Genomic DNA, 20,852 nt, shown 5'->3' with positions numbered 1-20,852 from the left:
CTCAGCGTTGTTCTGTCTTTTCTGAGGGCTGAAGTACAGCAATTGTTTATTCACATATTTGATTCCGTTATTCATTTTATCTGACTCCAATTTTATATTAATCTGACTCCAATTTTAAGTTGACCTCTAATTTATATTTAAGCTCTAATTAATTTCTGATCATTCTTTTAATTTAACATTTTTAGGTTATTGATTACTCTAAATCCTTTTCTATTCATTGTCCTTTATTTGACATACAATGAGTAGGCCTACTTTCTAGATAAATTGATAGCTAAATATTGACTTCTAGATAACTTTCTAGATAGACTTGGTTTGGATAAAAATGAATACCTACATTGGCTAATAAGTATTTTGCTTTATTATTATTATGTAATTATTTGTTATATATAACTATATCTGGGTTTATTAGATCTTAATTTTACATTAACACTATGTTGACAAATTTCTGTGTAGTGCACTTTTTTGTGCATTTTCCTTGCACACCTATGTTTCCTATAATGAAAAGCACTTTTATTTCTCTAACCAGGTTTCCTTGCATTATAATAAAGAACATGTTATTTGAATCATGTTGGAGTACATTCAAAAGTTGAAAATTCAAATCGTGAATCGTCCATACGTTTAAAAAAAAAACAAAAAGAAAAGATTACATTTTTTTCCATATCACCCATCCCTATGATGGAGAAACACAGTTTATGATTTGCCCTGTATGGAAATAGACAAAAATGCATCCATTCACACATGAGGTCAATTTGGAATGGCATACTACCTACTTGACCTTCCATATATAAAGAAATAATCTACATTAGAGTGTAACAGTGCTCGCTCACTTTTTCAGCCGTCTTGGTTGCAGAGTACCTTTCCCATTCTTTTTCCACAGGGATTTCATTAAATCATCCATAAGAGAGTTCTATTATTGAACCATTATTTTGAACTAAAACAAGCTCTGAGGTGAATCACAACATTTAAAATTTAATTTGAAGAATTATTTGAAAATCGGACAAAAAGACAAAAGTACAAGACTGTTGTCTTAAAGTAAGTTGAAGTAACTCAGACTAATGCTTCAATAGAAGCATATACAATACCATCGATTAACAACGTTGGACCTCATGGTCTTTCAAGATTTAGGTTATTGTTAAAAATCAATTCCCCCAAGGAAAGAAAAAAGAAGGGATTTTTACTTCTGGAACCAGACTGTTGCACTCTATATCAAACTGCAATTGTATCTTGTTTAAAATTTTGTTTGTTTCTCATTATTTGATTAGACTGTCAATTGTTGGATTAAAATCCTAAACTAGTTTGAAGACATGTTGCGTGGTGTTTTCCAAAATGTTCCCATTTCCCAATACCAGCCAACTCCTTCTACTCATTTTTTTCCTGTTGCTGTCCCAAAAAACACAAGGCAAAAAAAATTATATTGGGATAAAAGATGCAAAATCTACACATTATTTTCTATGATGAATTACAAATTTTTTTGGTAAATATACAGTGTGTGTGTATATCTATCTATATATACACAGTTAGTTCCAGTCCTCGAATCTGATTGGACAAGAGTGTTCCTTGAGTGATGTCTCAGAACAGCAGTATTCACACGCTTCACTCTTTGTATTAATCCGCTTTTGTTAGCAGCATTCTAAACTAAAGTGTACAAGTAGCACTGACGTGTAAAAAGCTAGATTTGTGTCTTTTAATTTTTCCCTGTTACATTAAAGATTTTAGTCAGCAGGTGGCGACAAAAGACCATTTTTGTATGTTATAAGCGAATTGAATTGAAATTCACTTAAGCCATCAGCAATTGCCTCTCAAACCATGATAGCTCAGATTACTACTAGACTGCAGCTGGGAAATACAGCTTCAGCATTAAGGCTTATCATAGCTAAGAGACACAACAGACGAAGTAAAAATATATACTCAAGGTGCTTACCTACCGGAGTTTCCGCATTGGGAGAACAATACAGATGTAAACAACATTTAAAATGGCAGAGGAGAGAAACGAACTGGCTACCACAAAATACTCAGGGAAGACCCCGCTCGGACGGCTAATTTTTACACAGAGAAAATTATCTTCAGCAAGCTGACTAACAGTAAAGATGAGGAATAGAGTTAAACAGCTATAGCTTTACTGTTAATCTCTGCTTGGGAGGTGCAACAGGCTTACGGCCAAATCACAGCAGTGCTGAAGTTGGGCCAGGGCCTAACATTACTTTTGCAAATAGAAAAGATTAGAATAGAAGAACAAGGAGCCCTGCAACAGATGTCATGTCCCCCACAGAGCCCCCACTGAACATTGTGTCAGTCTGGGATTACATGAAGAGACAGAAGCAACTGAGACAGCCTAAATAGATAGAAGAACTGTGGCGAATTCTCGAAGAAGCTTGGAACATCCTATCTGCCAACAACCAAGGAAAACTGTGTCCAGGTGTACCTAGAAGAATTGGTGCTGTTTTAAAGGCAAAGGTGGTCACCCCAAATATCGATTTAGCTTTTTTATGTTTACTGGACTTTGTATGATGTTAATTGATAAATGAAAACTATTTATGGCATTATTTTTGAAGACATCCTCACTATGCAACATTTTTCCCAATCACACCGATCAGCCACAACATTAAAACCACCTGCCTAATATTGTGTAGATCCCCCTCGTGCATTCTGAGATGCTATTCTTCTCACCACAATTGTACATAGAGGTTATCTGAGTTACCGTAGACTTTGTCAGTTTGAACCATTCTGGCCATTCTCTGTTGACCTCTCTCATCAACAAGGCATTTCTGTCCACAGAACTGCCGCTCACTGGATATTTTTTGTTTTTGGCACCATTCGAAGTAAATTCTAGAGACTGTTGTGCATGAAAATCCCAGGAGATCAGCAGTTACAGAAATACTCAAACCAGCCCCTCTTGCACCAACAATCATCCATGCGATTATCTAATCAGCCAATCATGTGGCAGCAGTGCAGTGCATAAAACTGTGTAGATACGGGTCAGGAGCTTCAGTTAATGTTCACATCAACCATCAGAATGGGGAAAAACATTTCTCACAGTGATTTGGACCGTCGTATGATTGTTGGTGCCAGATGGGCTGGTTTGAGTATTTCTGTAACTGCTGATCTCCTGGGATTTTCACGCACAACAGTCTCTAGAATTTACTCAGAATGTTGCCAAAAACAAAAAATATCCAATGAGCGGCAGTTCTGTGGACAGAAATGCCTTGTTGATGAGAGAGGTCAATGGAGAATGTCAGTTTGAACCAGTCTGGCCAAAGTCAACGGTAACTCCAATAACCTCTCTGTACAATTGTGGTGAGAAGAATAGCATCTCAAAATGCTATTCTGAGATGTGGGCTGGCACTGTTTAGCGGCACGAGGGGGACCTACACAATATTAGGCAGGTGATTTTAATGTTGGGGCTGATCGGTGTATATAGTATGCTGTAGGTAATATGCCAGTATTCCATTCCAAACTTATTATTTGAAAACTAGACACTACCTGTGAAACTTAGACAGTCACATAGAAAGACTGATCAAGAGATAAACAGAAGGAAAAATGCAGTGTTGTGTATGCAGAGAGACTGATTAAAATGAACTCACTGAAATGCTCCAGATCTGCATTCCATCAGTGTAGCCAATCATCAAGCAGAGAGGTGGGTCGGTGCTGTTTCCATGCTTTTCTTGAAACTCTGGCAAGCGGGCCACATCTAGACACATGGAAAAACAGCGAAAGTAACAAGCATTCTCAAAATAATAGAAGAGGCACACTTTCATCAAATGCACCACAACAACAATTAACACTAGCTGACTTTTAAAAGAATAGTTCACCCAAAATTGATAATTCGCTCATCATTTACTCACTTTCAATGCCATTCCAGATGTGTATGACTGACTTTCTTATGCAGAACACAAATGAAGATTTTTAGAAGAATATCTCAGCTCTGTAGGTCCATACAATGCAAATGAGTGGTGGCCAAAATCTTTAAAAAGCATTTAAATGCAGCATAAAAATAATCCATATGACTCCAGTGTTTTAATCAATGTCTTCTGAAGCAGTCCAATTGATTTTGGGTGAAAACAGACCAAATTGTAACTTTTGTAATGTAACTAATATTTATTTGTAGATCTTGCCATTGCAGTCTCTAGGCACAATCATGATTTCAAGCTTGGATACATTTCCTAGCACTTGACGGATGCGGAGAGCTTTAGATGGCACTAAGAAGTGTAATCAAACTTGAAATCATGATCACCAAGGAGACTGAATTTAACATTTATAGTGAAAAAGGAGAGATATTTTAGCCTGTTGTCATCCAAAATCGATTAGTTCACTTCAGAAGACATGGATTAAACCACTGGAGTTGTATGGATTACTTTTATGCTGCGTTTCAGTGCTTTTTGGAGCTTCAAAGGTTTTGTTACCATTCACTAGCATTGTATGGACCTACAAAGCAGAGATATGCTTCTACAAAATCTTTGTTTGTGTTCTGCAAAAGAAAGAAATTCTTATACATCTGGGATAGCATGAGAGTGAGTAAATGAAAGAATTTTCCTTTTAGGGTGAACTTTTCCTTACATAAAATCTGCTAATTCATGCTTTTAATAAACATTTAGAAGACCAGACTCCGTGGCAGAATAAGAAAAACCCAATTTAATGTGTATTATGAAATCAAGCCCAGCTATAGAACTAACCTGAATACGTCTGATGGGAGTTTGATGTGTTGAATTGGGTGTGTGTGTGTGTGTGTGTGTTTGTTGATAAGTAGCAAGAAGTGAACTGAAAAAGAGTCTTTTGGCAGGTTAAAACACAACATAAAACTTGGGTGGCTTGTTTTAAAAAGATCACAAGACATGAGGCTATATGATCCAGCATGTAGCCTGCATCAAGCTGCCATTTAGACTGACAAAAATAACAGAATAATTATTTTCACAATATCCAAATAAAATGAACCTACCATTGATGTCTGTTTTTTCAAAGCGGACCCAAACTATCTTTTCTTTTTCATCATTTGGAGGTGTCCCCGTGTACGCCTGTAATTTCAGTAAAAGAGAGAGATAGGCCTATGCGTTCCGACTAATATTTTCAAAACTAAATTGTTCTCACTATTGCAGACAATCACTTATAAATCCAATGTATTAATTCCGACAAAAGAGCATGGTCTGAAATAAGGTGGTCAGTGTTTGTTAACTGTAATATATATATTTATATTTATTTAATTTTTTTGACAGGTGAGCATATAAACAAAATAAAAAGAAATGCAATTATGTGAATTTTCACAAAAGTGACAACCTATAAACTTTGCTAAATGAAAACAGTTTAACAACAGAAATACCTGAACATCATGCATTATCCAGAGATCACCATGAATATCAAATTACAACAAAGAAGAAAAAAAAAAAAGTATAAACAAAAATCCAAACTAACAATAACAGAAGAGAAAACACATAAAGAAAGCATTTACCTGAGGGACTACATCCTGCAAGAATGTAACTACACTTTCCATGTAAGACTGCTCTCTGCAAAATAGCAAAATTAGTTCTCATTAACAAAACCATGATCAAGAGAAAGTAACATCCAGCTTCCTTAACCTTTGTAGTGGCACTGATGATGACTAATTTTAGAGGTAGAACGATTTATCAGTTTTACCAATTAATCGGTGCCAATAGTTGCTTTTTCGAACTATCAGTTATTGGCAAAAATCAATGCCGATATTTTTTTTTTTATTCCTCTGTGGTCGGCACTGGACAAGTCTAGTTAGAGCAACTTGGTTATACAGTATAACAGCGGCCTCTAGAGGTGAAATAAAAACAATCACTATCTGACAATATTCATGCATATTTTTATTCTCACTTCAGTGCAAATTTGGTTATTTTAATTAGTTAATCAATGTTCTAAATTAAAGCGAGGGCATGAAAAGAAAAATGCAACTATTTGGAAACATGTCCCGTCAGCACATACATAGTGTGTCCAGCTTCATTTCTTATGAATAATAATAAAAAAACTAATCTGGTGAAATATATACAGTGGCAAGAAAAAGTATGTGAACACTTTGGAATTAGCCGGTTTTCTGCATTAATTAGTCGTAAAATGCGATCTCATCTTCAAAGTCACAAATTTAGACAAACACAATGTGCTTAAGATAACGCCACACATAATCATTCATGTCTTTATTGAACATATCCCATTAAACATTCACAGTGCTGTGGAAAAAGTAAATGACCTCTTGGATTTAATAACTGGCAGTACCTCCTTTGGCAGCAATAACCTCAACCAAGCGTTTCCGGTAGCTGTGGATTAGACCTGCACGATGTTCAGAAGAAATTTTGGACCATTCTTCCTAACAGAACTGATTCAGCTCACCCATATTGTTAGGATGTCTGGTGTGAATGGCTCTCTTGAGGACATTCCACAGCATCTCTATTGGGTTAAGGTCTGGGCTCTGACTGGGCCACTCCATTGGATTTTCATTGGATTTAGCCATTCTAAAGTGGATTTATTTCGATGTTTAGGGTCATTTTTCTGCTGCATCACCCAACTTCTGAGTTTCAGCTGGTACACAGCCACCCTGACATTATCCTGTAGGATATCTTGATAAAATTGGGAATTCCTTTTTCCCTCGATGATTGCAAATGGTCCAGACCCCGAAGCAGCCCCAAATCATGATGCTCTCTCCACCATACTTCACCGTTGTGATGATGTTTTCATGTTAGTATGTGGTGCCCTTTCTATGCCATATGTAGTGCTGCATGTTCTTCCCAAACAATTCAACTTTAGATTCATCAGTCCACAAAACATTTTCCCTGTAGCCTTGTGGAGTGTCAAGGTGGACTTTGGCAAACTTCAGGCATGCAGCAATGTTTTTGTTGGAAGCAGCAGCTTCCTTTGTGGTGTCCTGTCATGGACACACTGCCACAATGCTATGTTTTCCATATAGCAGACTCATGAACACAGATTTAACCAGTTCTCTCGAGTCTTTAGCTGACACTCTAGGGTTTTACCTCATTGAGCATTCTGCGGTGTGATCTTTGAGTCATCTTGGCTGAACGGCCAAATCTAGGAAAAGTAGCCACAGTACTAAATCGTCTCCATTTATAGACTATTTGTCTAACTGTGGAGAGATGAATATCTAAGCTCTTCGAAATAACTTTGTAACCCTTTCCAGCTTTATGCAAAGCAACAATTCTTGATCACAGTTCTGAGATCTCTTTTTTGCAAGGCATGGTCCACATCAACAGATGCTTCTTGTGAATAGCAAACTCAAAATGTTTGAGTGCTTTTTATAAGTCAAAGTAGCTCTAACCCACACCTCCAATCTTGTTTTATTAATTGGATGCCAGGTTTGCGAACTCCTGACTCTGGTTAGCTTTTGTTGACATCATTAGCCTAGGGGTTCACATACTTTTTTCCAACATACACCATGAAGGTTTGAATGATGTATTCAATATGTACAAGAACAATACACATTTGTGTGTTATTAGTTAAAACAGATTGTGTTTGTTCATTACTGTAACTTAGATGAAGATCAAACCAGATTTTAAGACAAATTTATACATAAATTTAGGCAATTCAAGTTCACATGCTTTTTCTTGCCACTGTATATATTTACAAAGTCCTTTGTTGATGTCTCTTTATTCAGTAAAATACTAAGCATAGGATTGGCTTTTTAAATGTGAAAACATTCAAATTGCATTCAACAAAACAAATGAGTTATTTTGCACTTACGTCGCAGCCTGTGCCCGAACCACAACCCCACCAGCACAGCGACTCGGTCTGCGTGGGGAGTCAGACGCCATTGCCAACCACTCAGAATCCTGTTGGGAAAGAACATGAGTAGATGCAGTGTTGATTTTTGCATGATAATTACACAACACTACATAGCACTGCAGAGATGCTTCACTCTTGTGACCTCAGCATTACTCCAAATTGAACAAGTGGCAGATTTTTCAACAAAAGGAGATGTTAGGCAGAATATTAGGGACTGACAGAATCAGTCAACATTCACTTTCATTGCATCTTTTTTAGTGCACAATTCAAGTGAAGGGGGACTAAGGCTGTCAATCCCAAAAATTCTGCCTAACATCTTATTGTGGGTTTGGAACAACATGAGGGTGAGTACATGATGACACAATTTTAATTTTTGGGTTAACAATCCATATAACGGTAAATATGTGCATGGTTCAGTTTGATCTGCATCGTAGGTGCATTCCTATGAAGTATTGACCCTGTAAACGATCTATAACACAGACTGGCTTGCGATAACATAAACATCTGAAAGAGGAAAATAAAACACTTTGTGATTTTAAACCAACTCCAGCCAGACAGGCTAGTGTATTGCTGTAGGGTGCAAACACCATCACTCCAACCAAAACAATGCCAATAGTTCTGGAGTCTGTTACATTTTAACATAATTTTAACCATATTTAATGTGAAGTATTGTCGTAAAATCGGTCTAGAGTATCATAGAACAGACTGGCTGTTTTAGTTAGTTCATAAACATTTCAACATAACAGCTACAGTCTGCCTGTTAGCTTAGCCAATACCGCTATTTGCCAGAATAGCGCTTTAAAGACAAAGAAGTGAGCAATGACAATAAATTATATGACTTCCTAAAACAAAATCACATAAAGTATGACAGAAATATCCAGTTAAATATTTAATGAAGCGACATTTTTACAAACCCAAGCCTTTGTGTTTTGAATTGGGATCAACAGGCGACCTCACAAAACGCCACAGTACACACTAAAGCTGACATGCAGCGGAAACAACAGACACATTGACCAATCAGAGTTGAGCATTTAAAAGGACTAGCCAATGGGATTACCATAAAGGTGGGAACTTGGAAGATTCTGACCAATAGGAGTTGGCGAAGACTGTTTGGGTTTTATTGGTCATTGTAACGAATTTGACGTGTCGTTAAAATGGAAATGCACGTCATGGTGGAGTTTCAGATAAAGCGAGATTTATTTAGTAGGCTAATATGAGCACGTTCATGTCCAAAAATGAAGATTGTTAGAGACAGCAGCCTAGATATCTTGCATCTTACGTCACGTCGCACTGATGTGTTTATTTACATCGAAGCATCGCGTGATCGCAAGCCGAGCTACTTCGCTCAATCTCGGCTTCATTCGGAAAAACGAAGCATACGCTGCAAAAAAATGATTTTCAAAAAAAGTATTTTTGGTCAGATTTCTCTTATGCCATTTTGCTTGAATAGTAAATAAATCACGTTTAAAGAATGTTTAGATCATTTTACAGGAAAACAAGACAAAAATACTTCAAAAATCATTTTTTGCAGTGTATATGAATGGATGAGTTCTTTATGAACAAATGTTATTAAAACATTAGCATTATTAATGCTCAAATAATTATCAAATGATATCAAAATGTTGCCAATGAGTATCAAATCATTACTTAAAAGGATAGTTCACTCAAAAATTAAAATTCTCTCATCATTTACTCACCCTCATGCCATCCCAGATGTTTAACTTTCTCTCTTCTGCTGAACACAAACGAAGATTTTTAGAAGAATATCTCAGCTCGCAAGTGAGTGGTGATCAGGCCTTTGAAGCTCCAATAAGGAGATGAAGTCAGAAATGTAAATACTTTTTCACTGTACATATTGCCATTGCGGTCTTTAGGAACGATCATGATGTAAGCTCGGTTACACTACCTAGTGCTTGACATATGCGCAGAGCGCTAGATGGCGTTATAGGAAGTGTAATCGAGCTTGAAATCATAATTGCCAAGGAGACTGTATTCGAGACGCACAGTGAAATAGTATATATTTTGGTCTGTTCTCACCCAAAAATTGGATCACTTCAGAAGACATTGATTAAACCAGTGGAGTCTGATGGACTATGTTTATGCAGACTTTATCTTCTTATTGGAGCTTTTGGAGTTCTGGTCATCATTCACTTGCATTGTAAAGACCTACATAGTTGAGGCTTTCTTCTAAAAATCGTTGTTTGTTCTGTAGAAAAAAGTCTGGAATGGTATGATGGTGAGTAAATGATGAGATGACTTTTTATTTTTTTGGGTGGTGTGGGGGGTAACTTAACTCTTTATTGTTCAAATACTTCAGTGCAAATCAATTAAATGTACATTTAAATAAATCAGTGCAAATTTTTCATTGTAAAAGTTTTTTTCTTTTTTATTGACCTGTTATAGCATAGCAGCACCTTTAGTTTAGAATAACAATTTTTCCCATAAGGGAAAATCCTTGAAAACAGTAAAACAACCATAATGTTTAAAATCCAAAATGCATAATTCATAAAGTTCATGCTCACATTTAACTTTAACATTAAACTTTATGACACAGGGTTTAGATTTGATACCAGTAAACACTACAAGTGATGTACCATTTTCCTTGTTCTGTAAAACAATGTACAAAAATACCTATGTCATTGCTCCCAGTAAAATCTCTTGAGACAAACCAATTTTGAAACAGGTGACATGTAAGCTGCAGGGAATTATCTTCTCAGAAGATATGCTTTCTTTTTTGGTAATTTTTCTTTTTCCTTCCACAAAGACTGCACAAATTCAACTTAAAGTGCAAAAATCCCTATTTGATCCATCATGTCTACCTGAATGAACTGAAGCACAGCAAAATTGAAATACTTTTTAAAAACCCATTTTGAATAAGCAGTGAACATACAATAGAGGAAAAACTAAAAGCAAATGTAAAATTGAATTAAACAACACAATGTCTTTTCATCAGTTTGCAAAATATAAAGTATAAAACCATAAAATAATAGACTAAATTATGGGTGAGAGTGTTTTAACATGGTTATTTGCCTCAGGATTTGGTTTCTCAGTAGCTTATATGTACTAATATCAAAGTCTGACTGTCCATCATGAATGTAAGTTTGCATTGTAATAGGAACACAAATGTCAACAAACACATACAGTAGTATTTCCATGCTGCTGAAGCAGAGCTTGGACATTTTCAGACTGTTTCTGTCCCTTGCCGCTGCTCCTCGGCAAGGGCTGCTTGTTCTGTTTTCGTGGGGATATAGATGAGGACTCTTTATAAGGGGAATGGGACAAACTACGACGAGGCTTCTTCCCTACAGGTGTGGAGGAATCGTCTAGCACCCGTTTGCCTGTAGGCACTTGGTCACAATTGGCCTCATTATCCAATGAGTTATTCCTGAGGTCTTTGCAAGGCAGGTCTTCAGAGTTTGTAAGGCTATCAGGAGATGATTCGGATATTCCACAACTCCTTGTCTCACAGCTGCCGTTTTGCTGCTCTGGGGTTGGCTTAAGTTCACTTGCAGGTGAGGGTGCATCTTGCAGTGGAATCTAAATAAAAACAGGGAACTAAATGAAGCGTTAAGCAATACAATACAAAGTCAAATAGTCTTGTAAAATAAAGCAGGCCTAAATTTGTTTGAAAATGTTTGAATGCACACTGCCTTTATGCAGATCGTCTCTTTATCAGGAATTGTATTGTAATCGTTTTAAGCTCTCCTAACCTGAGATGACACAGAGTCAGGGCAAGATTTAGGAATGGAGTCACACTTTGGTCCCTGTTGATTATACACAACCTCATAAGGTAGCAAGCTCTCTGAAGATGTCCTAAATGGCTCCAAACAGATAACAATGGCGCTGGTATTATCAGCCCGGAGCATGCGTTGACGCCATCTCAGTAAGGCATGGTTCACCAGCAGAACAGCGTTAGAAACGTTTTCCTTTTGGTTCTTTGCCTACGGGCAAATACATTTATGTAAGCAAACTTTCTTAAAACATTATTATTATTATTATTTTTTATGTAATTAAATATTCCTGTCACATTGTGCTCACCTTGGCCTTGTCATTGTTCTGACAAATAGACACAGCCTCCTGTGCTGACACCATGTTCCATAACCCATCACTGCCTACGATGACATATCGGTGCTGCTTCAAATCCAGCTTGATAACCGCAGTATCAGGCTCTGGTGAAACTACAAATTCTCCACTGAAGAAGTCGTAACTCCAGAGATCACCTAAACACACATGGATTGAGGTGAAATTGCATTAATAGATAAGAAAACATCAGAAAACTTGTGATTTTACATGAGATAAAACAGATAAGTTTAGTCCATAATAGGACATTATATCTCTATTAATTAACCAGCACACCGCTCCCTTAAACTGGACACATCGAGTTAGTTGGGTTTTGCATGGTCTGTTAAACCTGGAGCTACCACCAACAGAAACTGCTTGACCTTCAATCTTAATCTAAAACTTGGCTAAACTCTCTGGTTAACCTCTAAACAGCCTGTGTTGCAATTTTATGTTTTGTTTGTTGTTGCTAAGAACAGAGTTTATCATGGTGCCATGCTGAAATTTGCAACCCTGCAGTCCTGTTTGCATTATCTGTCCATCAAAAGTAGCAAGACAACAGGCAATCTCTGCTGACTGATGTTTTGAAACTCACCCAACTTTCTAATCACTGTTTTTATTTATTTATTAAACATACAAGGAATTATACAGGTTAATATATATATATATATATACACACACACACATATACACACACACACACACACACACTGGCGACCAAAAGTTTGGAATAATGTACAGATTTTGCTGTTTCGGAAGGAAATTGGTACTTTAACACAACTGAAAGCTATTTGGTTCATTAAATGAAGCTTAACATTGTCTTTGTGTTTGTTTTTGAGTTGCCACAGTATGCAATAGACTGGCATGTTTTAAGGTCAATATTAGGTCAAAAAAGAAAAAAGAAACAGCTTTCTCTAGAAACTCGTCAGTCAATCATTGTTTTGAGGAATGAAGGCTATACAATGCTTGAAATTGCCAAAAACACTGAAGATTTCATAGAAAGGTGTACAAAACAGTCTTCAAAGACAAAGGACAACTGGCACTAACAAGGACAGAAAGAGATGTGGAAGGCCAGATGTACAACTAAACAAGAGGATAAGTACATCAGAGTCTCTAGTTTGAGAAATAGACGCCTCATGTCCTCAGCTGACAGCTTCATTGAACTCTACCCGCTCAACACCAGTTTCATGTACAACAGTAAAGAGAACACTCAGGGGTGCAGGCCTTATGGGAAGAATTGCAAAGAAAAAGCCACTTTTGAAACAGAAAAAAACAAAAAGAAAATGTTAGAGTGGGCAAAGAAACACAGACATTAGACAACAGATAATTGGAAAAAAGAGTTATGGATCTTCACCCCATTGAGCATTTGTGGGATCAGCTAGACTGTAAAGTGCATGAGAAGTACCTGACAAGATAGCCACATCTATAGCAAGTGCTACAGGAAGCGTGGGGTGAAATGTCACCTGCGTATCTGGACAAACTGACAGCTAGAATGCCAAGGATCTGGCATTTTTCAAATTGTAATAGTAATTTTTCACGTTATTAATGTCCTGACTATACATTGTGATCAGTTGAATATCAATTTGGTGAATAAAAGTACCAGTTTCATTCCATAAGACCAAAATCTGTACATTATTCCAAACTTTTGGCCGCCAGTGTATTTTAAATATATATATCACTGGGTTTTTTATTTTTTTAAGTTTAACAATAAAAGGATTTATACAAGTTTAAATAGCCTGAATTGTCTGATGTTTTGAAACTCAAACAACATTCTAATCACTGTTTTTTTTTTTTAAATACATTTATAAACATCAAAAGGAATTATACAGGTTCAAATAACCAGACTTTTCTGATGTTTTAAAATGCACCCATCTTTCTAATCACTGTTTTTGTTTTTTTAGTTTGAGAGAAATTTTCCAGGTTCAAAAACACTGTATTGTCATCTTAGCTGTCTTTGACACCTTACCAAGAGCTCGGGCCACAGCAAGGAAAGGGATCTGATCAAATACGGTACTCCTCCTTACTGGTCCATTGTGGGTGAGTCTGGGTCTCTTCCACACCACCCTATTGACTCCAGACTTTTTAATTACACTAGAGAGATGTGAAAATTATCAGTGAGAGGTCTCAGCATAGTAACTATTTCATATCAAATGCTACTGACCAAACATACCAGTAAACTTCTATCCTTGCCTAACACTTTAAAACTCAAATAAAACCTACGTATTTACTATGCAATCAAATCCTCAACATTACCCCAAGCAACCAAAAAATATAAATCTATAGTGGGAAAACGGTGATATACGTCATTGAAAGATGCCTATTACTTTTTTAATAGGCTAAAAGACAAAGAAACTCCCAAACTAGAGATTAGATTATGTAAATGAGGACAAATGTGTCTGGTTAAACTATCCCACTTTTAAGGCTCTGGGAGCATAAACAAAAACCAGTCAGACCACTGTGAATACTGTTTGTGTTAACTGTGTTTTTTTCTTATGAGTGTTGATAAAAGGCAAAAAGGATAAGGACTGTTATTTATTTTGATCATGAACAGATAATCCAAAAATTCCAAAGGGCAACCTGAAAGTCTACCATTCAATTGCAGAACCATTTCTTCCAGCCGGGTGGCAAACACATAACATATTCAACCCAAAAACAGGAGGTGCTAAAACCAATTGAAAGCAGTGAGATTCAAAACAGACTCATGGTGTACAGAAACACTGTTCAGACTAGTGGTGTCAAACAACTCACCTGCCACCCAGTCCCTCTATTCTCTCCCTTTCCTTTGGGAGGTCAGGTTTATGATCCTGTGTAATTTCCACTGCTCGGATGAACTCGTCAGAGGGATCATCCTGCACCCCCAACACCACAGCAGAGTCCCCAACATGGGCCACATACATACGGTCACGTCGGATCACCACAATACTAGCAGTTGTGCCTGACGTGCTGGGAAGTCCTGTAGCGGTCTTCGGCCATTCAGCTGCATTCAGAAAACATAAGCCAGAGACAAAAAGTTGGAAAAAACATCAAAACATTTCCTATCTGATCTCGAAAAAATAAACTGGTCAGTTTTGCCCAATTTGACTACAATATTCAGAGCAGGGGCTGATATTTCTATTTGCATAATCTTATTCAAACATGCTCATGCTGCCATTCCAGTTCAGATGTGGAACAGTTGTTGAGGTTGGCCTGCAGGAGTTGTGCAACTTCTTTTGGCGGGATGCATCTAAAGTTGCAACCCTACATCATTTTACAGGTGTCATTATTCAAACATACGAGCTGTTCGAATTCTCTGCCTTCCACCTTCATTTCAAAGAAAGATTTTCCCATCAAATCCTGCACTGTTTAAACTAGTCTAACATGTGCCAAGAGGCCGCCATATGCAACTATAAACAGTGCAACAAAATAAACGGGAACATGCGCGTACGATCAGCTTGCAAGCAAATGTTCAATTACATAACTTACGTAATTTTTTCCACATGGCATGGTGACAAGAGATAAAACCCCTTCGCAAAGCCGCGCACACCTCGTCGTCGTCCTTTGACCAAAAGCCTCTTTGTCTTTTGATGTGATCCCACAGATGGTCGCGAGCGAAGCGCGCCGCGTCCGAACCCCCGTGGCCGTCGAACACGGCGAACAGAGCCACATCCCGCGGCCGACGGATGTCTTTGTACGGGCGGGCCGAGGGCATGGACGCCTGCCGAAGAGCTGAGCCAGCATTATCGTCCTGGACATATGTAACCGTTATAGATCCAGGGATGGAGTCTTGAATCGAAGCGTCAGGGTTTTTCCCCGCGGGAAGGTTTTTTGATGCAGCCGCGACCTCGCCACGTTCGGCGGCGTTCAGTTCATCTTCGCTTGGCTCATCCTCCTGCTTCATCGTCATCAAGTCCTCCATGTATTTCCTGCCGCCTTGGTCGTAATAAATACTTGCTCGGCATGAAAATATCTCATCCATCGTTTTATCCGACAGAAGCGCCGTTAAAGAAGTAGAAGTATTTAGTGTTTAGACAGAAGCAGGACTCAGGCCGGGTGCGGGTTTCCCCCTTTGTTTACCTTCGATGTTGTGAGCATGCGCAGAATCATCATGACGAAATCACAGGGGTCAGTAGTCCAAGTAGCTAACAAAAAATATACTCGAGTCAAAGTAAAAAAAAAAAAGCATTCACATTACATTGAACTTAAGTGTTACAAAAAGTACAAAGTAACTTTTTTCCTATATAGAATGAAATCAAGAGAGGAAATTGTGTGAGAGAGGATGTTGTTAAATTCGATTTGTTTTTTTAAGTCGTTACTGTCTCCGACGACTCTCATATTTCAACCCCAGTGGCATTAGCAACCTGGTAATAGAATCATGTTTCAATAACTACGTTTCATGTGGCCTGTTGTACATAACACGGCAATTTCCTGGTGTAATGAACACTACAGGCACTAAAACCACAATGACTTTTATCCCCTTTCACTCAAATCACATGTAAAACAGCAGATTTGCAGTTTGTAAACATTTCATTTTCGCTCTGTGCCTCAGACAATGCTATCTTATGACATATAAACACTTTTACTATAGCGCATGACGCTTGTTTAAGTGTGATCAAATTGCACGGGAGCTCAACTGATAGAGTGTTGCATATGCGCTACAAAGCACCAGGATACGAGTCCTGAAGAGCACGTGAGCTGAAAGTGTCATAGAAGCACCACAGAATGTTGTGGTTTCTTCAGAAATTGTTCTTTTCATCTCACATTTGCTTTTTCTGACACTAGGTTAGGTTTAAGTTTAAGGTTTAGACTAGCGAGGTAGGTAGGTTTTGTTTATTTAAATCTCAGTAGAATATTAACCTTAAACCTCATCTGTTTGGGAGAACATTTCACTCGCTTTTAGCGCCACACAGTGGACATTTCACTCGGAACTGCCCTGAGAGGTGTAATGAACCACATCATTTTATTTAGCTAAAATGTTGTCACAGTCACGCAATGTTCGTTGCATGGGAGAAGGCACTCACAAATTGCGATGCCAGAGCACCCAGCCCCTTGAGACATAGAGTCTAAATAAGCTTTGAAAAAAGTTAGTAATGTTGGTTTTGTGAATAGTTTTCTGAGGTTTGCTACCAGACCTTGCTGTTGAGCAGATGGATGAATTCAATAAAATTCATAATTAATATTTACTCAGATTCCATTATTTTTATTATCATTATTATTATACTGTAATTATCATTGCTGGTTTAATAGTTTTTATTATAATTAATAGTTGCCTAACAACAACAACAGCAATAATTCAGCAAATAGGGAGTACAAATTCATAGATATGATTTAAACATAAAGGCAAGTGTTGCAAAATATTTGCAAAATTATGCAAAATTAGCTGCAAAAATAAAGGGCATTTTGTAGAGCACTTGCTTCTGCTTCACACACGACAATAAAATACTGAGCACAAGCTGGGCCTGAATAAATTATTTAATCAATTACAATAATGACAATTGTGCATGCATGTGCACAATTTTATTTTTTATTCTGTGCTTGTGCACTGTGGGATTTAAATGTATCCAAGAGGCTCGAGTGTTTTGACTACGTTCACCAAAATTTGTTCAGATCCATTTAATGATTCAGTGACCATTCCTGGTGATGCCAGAAGGTGGTGACAAATGAGTGTCTTGTGTGAAATGAGTTAGTCACTGAATCTACGATCAAAAGAAAAGTTTAATCCTTTAACATTTGTATGTCTACAGATCTACAATAAGACTTTAGTAGAGGTTTATGCATTATAAGAACAAAGCAAATCTATCATTTCCTTACAGTTTGAACTGCTGAACATGACTTTTATCAAAAGACAACAATAATAGTCTTATAATAATTATGAGTTTCAATAACGTCCGTACGTTTTCATGTATAAAAAAGCATGTCTACATATCTATTCACTTCATTAAAATGCCTAAGTGTTCTAAGAACACAGCAGATGTACCTTTTTCCTGCAGTTTATCAACTGCACACTAATACAGAGGTAAAAAACAGGAGCTGATATTAAAAATAGCTTTACATATTTAACACTGATCTAGTAATCTGCTTGAATTGGCAAAAACAACTGATCAAACTATTACCTCACAAACATAATGTAAAAAGAATAACTTAATGAAGACTATGCACCGATATAAACTACACTTACAATGTGTACTTAAAAAAATATTGTCCTTTGTTTTGTTTTTCTGCAGTGCATTTCACGTAATGCTGCCAATCAAGAATTATATGCTGATAAATAACTCTCATTTGTGTGTTCCTTATCTCTAGATTATTAATTTAGATCAACATCAATGCAGATAAAAAACATGGATAAATGAGCATTGTTGAAAGCAACTTTGTAGAAATGAACGGAGCCATGTTGATTAGACTGTATGACTGACGGCCTATTACATAAGGGTTGTTTCGGCTCATGAAACTCACCTGTGATTGGCTGGATGGTTGCTTAATCAGCCCAAAGTAACAAAACGCAAAGAATACTGTATACAAATCCACCATTTGGACTCTGTATGGGTTTAGCTTGGAAAAGTGCGGGGGACAAAAATCACCTTTTTAAAGAGTGTGGGGGACATGTCCCCCACTTCCCCCGTGGCTGCAACGCCCTTGGATTTACACCCAATGTGGAAATGGAGCAGGACTGCATTAAGCAGGCTATAACAAATATAAGCCATTTTTATATTTATCAGCATGTTTATAGTTTCAGTAAGGTTTTGCCCTTGAGTTTATTAGCACAATGTACATGTTTAAGCTAAATGCAATATCCTTCAAGACTGAACTTCAAAATCTGGGAAAGACATCCAAGTTTATTGCAATTGCATCTACCTAGTGGAACTGATCATTGAAACTGCATTTTTTTACAGATGCATTCTATAAATCTGTGTAGAATGAATAAAACTGTTTACAACTTTTATAATTATGGGTTTCGAGAAGGAGAAGGTCTATAGTTCTCTACATTTGCATGTTAAACTGGAAAAATCCAGTAGATGGTGTTGCACACCCTATGAATTGATATGATTGTTTTTCACAACTCATATTCCAGTTAGCACATGTAAAATAGTTCTGTATTTTTTTAATTATTTGCTTAATTATTTGCTCCATAAGTTGAAACTGACAAAAACTTGCCATTTTGATTGGGTATTGTTGTTAAATCTGTGATTTATCATACTTAGAAAATTAAAATATTTTATTTGGTTAATTAGTTATAAGAAATACATGACCCAATTGATCTAAAGGGGATGGTAAGGGGGATGGCTGTTTTACAAGGGATATGTTTTTTTGTCATTTCTTTCAACAAGGGGAATGGCATCCCCTTGCAGTCCTAAGTGTAGCTATTTTATGTACAGTGTAGAGGAATATTCCACATTCAATACAAGTTAAGCTCAATCGACAGCATTTATGGCAGAATGTTGATTACCACATAAAACTATTTTGTCTTGTCCCTCCCCCGATAGCACATGCACATCACCCAGATGTCTATTTGATGCAGGGACTAAAAATGAAACGTTTTTCATTTCGGTTCATTCTGAGCAAAAGCAGTATTTTTTGCTCTGGTTCAGAAGTTCAGCAGCATCCTTTCCAAAAAGTTAACGGAAAGAACAAAATAAAAGAACACTTAATAAAGTTCTTTTAAAAATGGCAGTATTCTGCGCTAAGGAGTGGGTGAAATACCTATTGCAGTGTTGACAGATCTCGCAAGACAAACAAGTAACAAAGACCAAAATAAGCCACTTGCCTAGCAAAAATAAGCAATCAGTTTTTTTCCCTGTGTGGTGTATTTATCGGCACAGAAATCATTACAAGCAGTTAATTAACAGTAAAGTATAATTTTAATTACAGATCTATTTCTCAGTCAAAACAGCATAAAATCTGTATTAATGCATCATATCTAACAATAATTCACTGAAGACTTGGAACAACTGAGAAAAGTACTTTTCACTGTACCTCTAATAATGTTTTCCTTGTACCTGGATTGGCTGTGCATGTATATGTAGTAGTTATAGATAGTTGTTAAAAAGGTCTTAATTCAGAGAATATGACATCCACAATGGGCAATTATTCAAAGAAATGTGTGATGCAGCAGTTTCCTTCAGGATTAAAGCACATGTTTAATTTTTTCAGGCAACATGAAGTGGTGTAGTTCCAGAAATGTGTGATAAACCCTTTGGCCTTTAGTTTAATGAAAAAATTATCTGAGCAAAATAAACCAGTTATAACCGGTTACCAGCATTTAAAAATAACGTTTTCACTCTGGAACAATTGAAAATCTCTTTGTTCCAGTTTTTGGTTACGTTCTGCTAAAAATCTAGTTTGTTTTCGGTTTTCGTTCCTTGGACCGTTTTTAGTCCCTGATTTGATGCGTGTGTTTTGCATATGGAAGACGTATTATTTTTAGGTTGTTTGCTTATCTGGAATATAAGACATTTAGCAGACGTTTATGATTTAGAATGTTTGCAACTCTGATGTTTCTTTTTGTTTGTTTGTTTGTTTGTTTGTTTGTTTTAGATACTTATCAGATGTTTGTTAGAATGCAATGCTTTCCAGGTGAACAGATCTAAAACAGACATCTCGGCGTTATACGTGTGCAGTCTGGGTATTTTTCTTAAAAAAAAAAAAAAAAAAAAAGCAAAAATTGAGGTTAAGAGTAAGCTAGGCACTATAATGGAAGTGAACAGGGGCAATATTTGGGGGGTTTAAAGGCAGAAATGTAAAGTTTATACTTTTTTAAATCACCTACTTCAATCATTTTGTTAAAACTCGTGTATTATTTGAGCTGTGATGTTGTTTATATCACTATTTTTACAGTCATTTTATGGTTTAAGGCGTGACGTCGTCATGGCAACAAAGTTGTACAATTGGATATAACTTTACACAAAAAAGGTTGGTAAGCGATTTTATCGAACTAAAATCATGTTAACACGCATATTGTTTACGTCTTGTGGCTATACTTTTGAAACCTAGATTTGTGCTTTTTTTTAAGGAAAAGGAGGGACGAGACTAAATAAATTTTTGTGGTAATCAACATTATGCCACAAATGCTGTCCGTT

At 36.8% G+C, this 20,852-nt stretch overlaps 2 protein-coding genes across 7 annotated transcripts in view; both read right to left on the bottom strand.

The window, feature by feature from the left end:
• Positions 1-8,729, bottom strand: part of bcas3 (BCAS3 microtubule associated cell migration factor) — a 329,405-nt gene extending 320,676 nt beyond the window's left edge. For all 5 annotated transcript variants that reach the window (XM_051666123.1, XM_051666124.1, XM_051666125.1 and 2 more), the window contains exons 1-5: positions 8,658-8,729; positions 7,702-7,790; positions 5,441-5,495; positions 4,934-5,009; positions 3,582-3,688 (exon numbers count right to left, since the gene is read on the bottom strand). In XM_051666123.1, the coding sequence (XP_051522083.1) occupies positions 3,582-3,688; positions 4,934-5,009; positions 5,441-5,495; positions 7,702-7,772 (309 nt within the window). In that variant the 5' untranslated portion in view covers positions 7,773-7,790; positions 8,658-8,729. The remainder of the gene's footprint in view (positions 1-3,581; positions 3,689-4,933; positions 5,010-5,440; positions 5,496-7,701; positions 7,791-8,657) is intronic.
• Positions 8,730-10,026: 1,297 nt separating this feature from the next.
• On the bottom strand, positions 10,027-15,865 carry ppm1da (protein phosphatase, Mg2+/Mn2+ dependent, 1Da). 2 transcript variants are annotated; one of them, XM_051666139.1, is made up of 6 exons: positions 15,265-15,865; positions 14,551-14,779; positions 13,769-13,893; positions 11,782-11,963; positions 11,454-11,684; positions 10,027-11,280 (listed from the first exon to the last, which is right to left on the bottom strand). In XM_051666139.1, the coding sequence occupies exons 1-6, from the start codon at positions 15,755-15,757 to the stop codon at positions 10,870-10,872; spliced, it is 1,671 nt and encodes a 556-aa protein (XP_051522099.1). In that variant the 5' UTR covers positions 15,758-15,865; the 3' UTR covers positions 10,027-10,869. The 2 variants fall into 2 exon arrangements, with proteins under 2 accessions (XP_051522099.1, XP_051522100.1); XM_051666140.1 differs by having other exon boundaries at positions 11,526-11,684.
• Positions 15,866-20,852: the final 4,987 nt, after the last annotated feature.

The sequence above is a fragment of the Myxocyprinus asiaticus genome, chromosome 31 (assembly GCF_019703515.2).
Source record: "Myxocyprinus asiaticus isolate MX2 ecotype Aquarium Trade chromosome 31, UBuf_Myxa_2, whole genome shotgun sequence".
In the NCBI taxonomy this organism is placed as follows: domain Eukaryota; kingdom Metazoa; phylum Chordata; class Actinopteri; order Cypriniformes; family Catostomidae; genus Myxocyprinus; species Myxocyprinus asiaticus.
Note: the sequence above shows the minus strand (reverse complement) of the source record. Positions and strands in the feature narration are given on the sequence as shown.

What these genes read in the sequence shown, in the direction of transcription:
- ppm1da (XM_051666139.1), bottom strand. Translation starts at nt 15,757, where the DNA reads ATGGATGAGATATTTTCATGCCGAGCAAGTATTTATTACGACCAAGGC. An exon ending in ATAGAGGGACTGGGTGGCAG is followed by an intron (nt 13,894 to 14,550) that starts GTGAGTTGTTTG and finishes ACATCTCTCTAG; the next exon opens with TGTAATTAAAAAGTCTGGAG. An exon ending in AGAACAATGACAAGGCCAAG is followed by an intron (nt 11,685 to 11,781) that starts GTGAGCACAATG and finishes ATTTGCCCGTAG; the next exon opens with GCAAAGAACCAAAAGGAAAA.